Raw genomic sequence first — 7,760 nt, 5'->3', positions numbered from 1 at the left:
AAAAAAAATACTGTGTAGACCTTCCAAAAAGTGCTTTAAAACATAACCTGGAAAAGAATGCATGCTCTTTTTGTACTTGATAGTATTCTGAGAGCTGCTTGGCCATATAGGAGGTACTTCAAGAGAGTATTTGTTTTGTTGTACATCAAGGAAAATACTGCATGGTTCAAAATCAGGAAGTGAATGTGTCCTGGATACATCTTATCTCCATACCTTTTCAATCTATATGCAGAACAGATCATTTGGGAAGCTGGGCTTTATAAGGAAGAATGTGGCATCTGGATTAGAGGAAGACTTACCAACAACCTACGTTATGCAGATAATACAACCTTGCTTGCCGAAACTGAGCAGGACCTGAAGCACTTGCTGTAGAAGATCGAGGACTCTAATCTTCAATATGGATTGAAGCTGAACATCAAGAAGACAAAAGATTCTCACCACTGGGCCAATTGGCAGCACCATGATGGATGGAGAAGAGATTGAGGTTGATATCAATTATACCTTGCTTGGCTCTACAATCAACACTCTTGGCACTAGCAATCAGGAAACCAAAAGACAAATTACATTAGGTAAATATGCTGTCAGGGACTTCTCCAGAGCACTGAAAAGCAACGATGTTAGTCTAAAGACTAAGCTGCACCTGATCCAGTCTTCACAATTACTTGCTGTGCATCAAAGAGCTGGATAAGGAAGATAGAAGAATTGATTCCTTTGAGTTGGGGTGTTGGAGAAAGGGCTAGGATTTTTAAGTTCTATCTTACATACTTTGGGCTTGTGACCAGGAGGGATTGATCATTAGAGAAGGACTTCATGCTTGGAGGGATGGTGGGACAGGAAAGGAAGACCCTGGGTAAGATTGATTGATACAGTGACTAGGGCAATGAGGGTAGGTATGTTGGAGTCAGTATAGTTCAGGACAGGGCAGACTTAAGAGCTATTTTATATAGGGCAGATACGCAGCACAAAAGAACAACAGTACGTTAAGACACAGCTTTTTTATTTTTGTAGATTTCAGATTAATGTTTCTGTAGATGTAGTTATAATCTGTCAGGAGGTAGTGGTCCCACTGCTATATCTCTAAGTGTGCAATTTCTTTTTTCTTTACCTTATTTCCTTAATCTCAGAAGAATATTTTCTAATTTTAATATGCTCGGTACTTGTGTCTTCATTTCTTAGTTTTTAGTAATGATTCTCATCAAGCATGCTTGATGTTGATCAAGTGTTAAGTTTTTGTCCACTCCTCCTTTTCAACAGTATTGATTGATTCTGTTGTGTACATAGCAGTGTTTCCCGATTACTGTATACTCCAGGTAGTCATTTCCTGTCTGCTAGTAAAGCATCTTAAGATAGTTGGTATTGTTAGGTGCTGATCGAATTAACTACAACTCCTAACGACACTATGAACAATGGATCATAACCATGTCCTGTCTTGCTCCATCCTCACAACCTCCCACGTTTCATTGTTTCAATCCATCTTGATGAAGATCTTCTTCTCTTGAGCTGACCCTTGATCTTTCACAGCATAATCTCTTTTTCCAAGGACTGATCCCTCCTGACAACATGCTCAGAGTATGTGAGATGAAGCTTCACCATCTCTGCCTCTAAGAAGCATCCTGTACGTCCTTTGAGACATACTTGTTCTTATAGTGGTCCTTAGGCTATCCAGTACTCTTATACAGTGCCACAGTTCAAAGCCATAAGTTCTTTTTTCTGTCTTCCTTATTCATTGTCCAACTTTCAGATGCATAAGAAGCATTTGAAAAGACTGTGGCTTGCTTTAGGTGCATTTTAATCTTTAAACTGATATTTTTTTTTTTTTTAGGATTTTGAAGAGAATCCTTGACAGCAGATTTCCCCAAAGCAGTACAGCTTTGTTGATTTTTTTGACTGCTGATACCAAAGATAATGATGGTGGATCCAAGTAAAATGAATTTGTTGACAGCTTATATCTTTTCTCCATTTACCATGATGTTGCCTATTGGTCTGGTGGTCAGGATTTGTGTTTTCTTGAGATTCAAATGTAATCCATATTGAAGGCTATTGATTTTCTGGAGCAAGTGCATCAATATTCTTTACTTTGTGCAAGCAAAGTTGTCATAATCAGAGTTGCATAACGCAGTTTGTTGATTAGTCTTCCTCCATTGTGGTTGCCACATTCTCCTTTATATAGCCCAGGTTATCAAATTATTTGCCTAACATACAATTGAATAGGTATGGAGAAAAGATAAAATCCAGACATACACCTCACCTGTTGCTGATAGAATCAGGTAAATCAGAAAAAAGATCATGAGCAATAAATACCATTACTAAACTTACCTTAGTTTCTTAGGGCTCCCATTGCAGAGTCTCAACTGGTTCAGCAGCATAGACTAGGTTTTTTAGAAACCTGAGTGAATAGAAATCTATATTTTTTTTATTTATGATTAAAGGATGATAGAAAATCATCAGATAATTTCTGTCAGTGATTTTTCTTAACAGCTTTATTGAAGGATGATTGACCCACAGTAAATTGGTCATATTTAAAGAACACAGTGTCGTATACTTTGACATGTTAATCCCATGAATCGCATCACAGTCAAGAAGGTAAACATGTCTGTCACCTTCCTAAACGCTCATTTCTGATTCCTCCTTTCTGTCACTATCAGCTTGTATTTCTGAGATTATGTTTAAAGTTTAATACTATTATTATACTATTGAGGTAGGGACATCTTTTACTCATATTGTTGCTTGTATCATGCAATTCGTTCATGTTGCATATATCAGTATGTCATTCCTTTTTATTGCTAAACAGTGTCCCATTGCATGAGTGCTGCAATTTACTGGTTTGTTCAACCTGCTAGCTTTTGGTTTTGATAAATAAGGTGCTCAGAACATACCTAGTGCTAGTGATAATTTAAAAGTAGTTGCTTTTCCATTCTTTATTTACAAAATGAGCTTCATAGGATTAATTTTTTATTCCTCTTTCTTTTGAATGATCTCAATACTGGGTAAATTAAAAAGAAGAGGAACAGATTGTTTCTGGATGGACCACAGAGCCTCTTGATTAGTACTGTCAGTTTCAAATTTGTGGCATCACTTTTTTTTAAAAAAAAAAATTTTTTTTTGTGTGTGTACTGTCAAATCAGATTGGACTAGTACAGGAGGAGATGGTCTCTCCTCCTTCAGCAGAGCATCTGGTGGATTCCAACCTCCCATCTCTGGGATTGCAGTTCAGCTTCTTGCCACAGCATCACCGTTTTTAAATGTAAACGTGGTACTAATACCATCTTTCAAGATTTAGAAGCAATTCTATGGAGAATTTTTAAATAATTGTCCTTACTTGGGTTGTATTCTATGCTAGCAAAGCTGCAGGCTTGCTGGTAACCTTGGAAGCTACCTGAGGTGGTGGTGGATACTGATAGATTCACCTCAGAAGAGGCAGAAGGGTCACAAAACCAAAGAACATTGTTTCTGCTTTAACTTTGAAGGCTTTGACCATGAAGAATTTTTCCGGTGGATGTTTCTAGAATGTTGAAATGGAATGATTGTTTTAAAAATTTCCAGTTTTACTTTTTATCATTTATTTATAATACTTAATAATTTGAAGTACATGAACATCCCATTCTATTCTGCTCTCTTTATCTTCCCTCGCTGAACTTTCTAGTAGTACTACATGTTGCAGGTACTCTGCACACTTCCTCATCTTTCTTGCTGTGACCTGGCTGATGTTTGGTGTTCCATATCAGAATGTGAAAAAAGAAGCCTCCCTAGATTTTATGAGCCCACCAGCCACCTTCCTCTCCATTTCCTGATTTGGCTTTTAGCTGTTTAGACCACAGTTAGAACTGTTAGGCTGACCCTACCCAAATGTGCCCATTATATTTTGTTCAAAGTGGGAGTGAAACTGTCTTATTCATATACAGTCTGAAGAGATATATTTAATTTTTTCCTAGATCAGGTTTTTAAAATATTAACTGAAAAATGCAGTGATATTGGCAGTGGGACCACCAATAGAGAAATCTTAACTGATTGAAGTAAGAACAGCCAGTCAGTTAACCTAGTTAATAGGGCCTTATAACAAGTGATCAAGGATATTGTTGATAGTCTCCATATCAGAGCAAAGCTCAGCAAATTCTCTTTAGTCTTCGTTGTCCCAAATCTGTTGATAGGCTTATGTGTAAAGTCTATTTCTTAATGTCCCCAAGGTCTTAAGGGCGCTTTGACTAAGAGATCTGTAGTGATAAAAGCTATTCATTTGAGTGACAGACAACTTACCTGTAGAATGTTCCCAAGAACCTTGGCTTTTACTTTTGGTGTTTTCTTAATTTCTGGAAAACTGCACAATTAGATGCCAGTTGAAAGGATTGTTTCAAACTTCTGGCAGCTGCATGGTGCCCAGAAACAGGAGGCTGTTGCAGTTGCTTATATAAAAAAGCAAGGAAGCCAGATAGCATGAAAAGGAATGGCTAGAATTTTGTGAGGTGTTAGCGAATAGAATTGGAGTCTCGGGGGTTGAACAATTGATTAAGCACTCTGTGGTTCAAATCCATTTAGAGGTACCTCTAGAAGAAAGGTCTGGCAAGCCACATAAGAAAATAGTGATTGAAAACCCTAGGAAGCACATTTTTCTGACAGGAGTTCGGTCACCATACGTTAGATTCTTTTCAAAGATAACTGGTTTGGGTGATCTCCAGGATAAGAGGGTAAAGTGGACTTCCACACAGACTAGTCATTGAAAGTGTCTGGAATGAGGGGAGACTAGGATGTCTCTTAGATTTCTGACTTCAATGGAAATACTTCCAAAGTAGAAATAAAAGGAGAAAAACAGGCTTGCGGGAAATGTTGCACCTAATTTTTACTATTACAGAGCTTAATGTTTAAGGGGAAGACTGCCTGGCTGGGGGTAATTGAGGTCTTTGACTCTGACTATTTTATATTTGTTCCTCTGAGTTACTGGGTATGGACTAGTGCTTCATGGGGAGAGATTTTTGGGGCAAGAAGAGTTGAGGAGAAATAAATGTTTACAAGGCATGTGGAAGAGGAGGAACACTTGCAGGATAACATCAGGGTCTGAGGCCTGACAACAGCTTAGTTGTGGTGTCAGTAAGGAGGCCTTTGTGCCTGGCTAGGATCCATTTCCCAGGCGGAGGCGAGGGTGAGGGTAGAGGCAGATTGCAGAAGACTTGAACACCTTTGGAACAAAGTTAGAGGAAAGAGCAAACACATTTTCTTTCTTCCCCCTTTTTTTCCTTCACCTTGTCATACCACTGATGGAAACAAAACAACACAAAATGTTGCTTCTTTATCCAAAAGTAGCACTTTCATTCTGCCCTTTTTTTGAAGGTTCAGTGGGTCACTGACAAAAGATCAAATGAATGCTTTAAAAAGGAGGATCAGTTGACATTTTCATGGGAACAGAGTAGTTCCTTTTGAAAAATTTATGTCACTTATTTTTTGCGATTAGCCACTTTTTAAAAGTAAAATTGATTAAATGATAAAAAATTGATAAAATTAAAAATTTTAAAAATGATAGCGTTTTGGGGCATAGGCCTGATGAGTCCTATGTTCTAGAAAATGTAGATTGTTCTTATGTGTTAGTTGGGTTAGGATCATGGTCAGTAAAGGAGAGGAAGACCCCAGCGAGATGGATTGACACAGTGACTTCAGCAGTAGTGTGTCAGAGGATGAGGATGGGGCAGGTTTCAGGTTGGCTGTTCACAGTGTTGCTTTTGAGTTGTACATGACAGCAACTAACAATGACAGTGACAAATCAGTAAAATGGTTTTCAGCTTTTAATTACTAATGTGAGAGATCAAACTTTCTTAACTTGGAAAGTGCAAGCTTATTATGGATGAAGGCTCCACCTGCAAGCCATCTCTTTTCTCATTAGGTGGTACCTGAGACACATCACTGAACCACGGGCAGAACAGCGAACCTGCTGGGCTTGCTTTGGAAGATAAGCGCTTAAACAAGTAGTGGGAGTGCCAGAGCTGTGCCGGGGAGAAGACTCTTTGCCATCATGTTATGGCACTGAGATGAGCCTGGATGAATTTTTTATAAAAATCATACAAGGCACTATGAATGAATGCTCATTGATCTGTGCAATGTTTAATTGTTCCTGTTTGCATATTTATCTCTGTAGGTCTATCAACTACTTGGTCACAGAATTCCAGATCCCAGCACAGGAGAAGTTCATGCTCCAGACATGAAGATCGAAAGCCTTCGGAGGTATTTCTTGAGTGCTTGTATGACTGCATGCCATATATGTTCATGCATGAGCACATACAATGGACACGTGATAAACGTGATACAAATGATAAATACCTGATTGATGCCTGTCCTTGAGTTCTTAGGCAAGGTACTGAACTTCTTGCTGCCTCAGTTTTCAGATCATTAAATTGGAGATAGATAGCAAAGGTTTTGCACTTTACAAGATTTGTGTGTGATTAAGTAGGTTAATAACAAAGACAGCACATGGTTAATTCCCGTCATAAAAAAAATGCTTAAGTACATGTTAGCTGTTAATTATATTCTTTTCTCCTTTTCTTTTCCACCTTTACTGACCGCTAGCAACTTTTCTTCAGGCCAGAAGATCAGCAAGTTCAGCTATTGCCAGTGACTGCCAGTGTCAAGTTAGTTCTAGCCATGCATTTGTGGTTTATTTGGAAACAAGTTGGTATTCTCAGAGTTTTGTTTTGGAAATTATGCTTAAGGCTGTTTCTTCTTCTTTTCCAGTTTGTTTCTCATCTTATATACCTTGCCTCTACTTCACACATTTAATTACTGTTATTTATTCCCTTTTAGTTACTGTTATTTATTAACCTTTTTTTCCTTTTCCTGAATTGTTCTTAAGTGCACTTCTCTTTACTGGCATTTGTTGATTGAGCCTGAGATTTGTTTTCTATGAAAACCTCTCCTGGGTTTTGAGGAACTCAAAAAATGTATTTTAGTTACTATATTTTTTTTTTTACATAAGGAGACTGTGAAAAAGAGTATTTCCTAAGAAACCCCTTGGTTTTGTACTGCTCCTTAGAAAAATACCTTCCGTGACAGTCTTGCCTATAATGATGAAGGCATGGAGCAGGCCTTCCATGACTCTTCACTGTGACAGGGAAACATGGACAATACTGTGTCTAGGAGTGGATATTTATTTAGCTGTGAAATAGCATCCTACGTGAGTAGGCAGATTCCATCCTTTAGAATTACAGGAACCATCCATGAGACTCATAAACATTAAATTAAATGTTCATGGGAAGGTGGCCTTTTTATCACCTTGATTTGTCCGGGTCTTTTGTCTCTTTTAACCTATGGTACTTTTCTCTGGTATTGCAGTGTCTTTGCGGCTCTTTTATTTTTTCTTTAGTCCATTTGCTGTCTTCATAGCTGTGTGATACCCACACTGCATTCCCATGATTTCAGCCCATGAATACAGAGGAACTATGCATAAGAGCCATTGTTGGGCATGATGAACACCAGTGCTCAGGAGTCTCACTGGAGCCCCCTTTCTCTGTCTGCTGCCGTGTGGTGATGGGCTGAGCAGCTTGGATAGCACATTGGCCTTGTTCCTGGTATGTTTCTTAGTTCAACCCCAAGTTCAGATTACTTTATACCTAAAGAACTCATGTTGAGGTCTGGTGAAGCCCTCATGTTACCTGCGCCTGTGAGTCCTCTGAATTTGTGACCAGTCCCTCATGTGAGTCTTCTGGTAAAGCATCTGGAGGCTGCTTTTTCTCTTCTTGTTTTCAGTTGATTTTCCTCTTTCTTTGCAAGTTCCTTTCAGC

At 38.5% G+C, this 7,760-nt stretch overlaps 1 protein-coding gene across 2 annotated transcripts in view; it reads left to right on the top strand.

The window, feature by feature from the left end:
• JADE1 (jade family PHD finger 1) overlaps positions 1–7,760 on the top strand; it is a 70,836-nt gene that overhangs the window by 33,291 nt on the left and 29,785 nt on the right. For both annotated transcript variants that reach the window (XM_006901162.1, XM_006901161.1), the window contains exon 3: positions 6,122–6,207. In XM_006901162.1, the coding sequence (XP_006901224.1) occupies positions 6,122–6,207 (86 nt within the window). The remainder of the gene's footprint in view (positions 1–6,121; positions 6,208–7,760) is intronic.

Source organism: Elephantulus edwardii, unplaced genomic scaffold (genome assembly GCF_000299155.1).
Source record: "Elephantulus edwardii isolate Elephantulus edwardi_28Jun2011 unplaced genomic scaffold, EleEdw1.0 scaffold00311, whole genome shotgun sequence".
NCBI lineage: Eukaryota > Metazoa > Chordata > Mammalia > Macroscelidea > Macroscelididae > Elephantulus > Elephantulus edwardii.
Note: the sequence above shows the minus strand (reverse complement) of the source record. Positions and strands in the feature narration are given on the sequence as shown.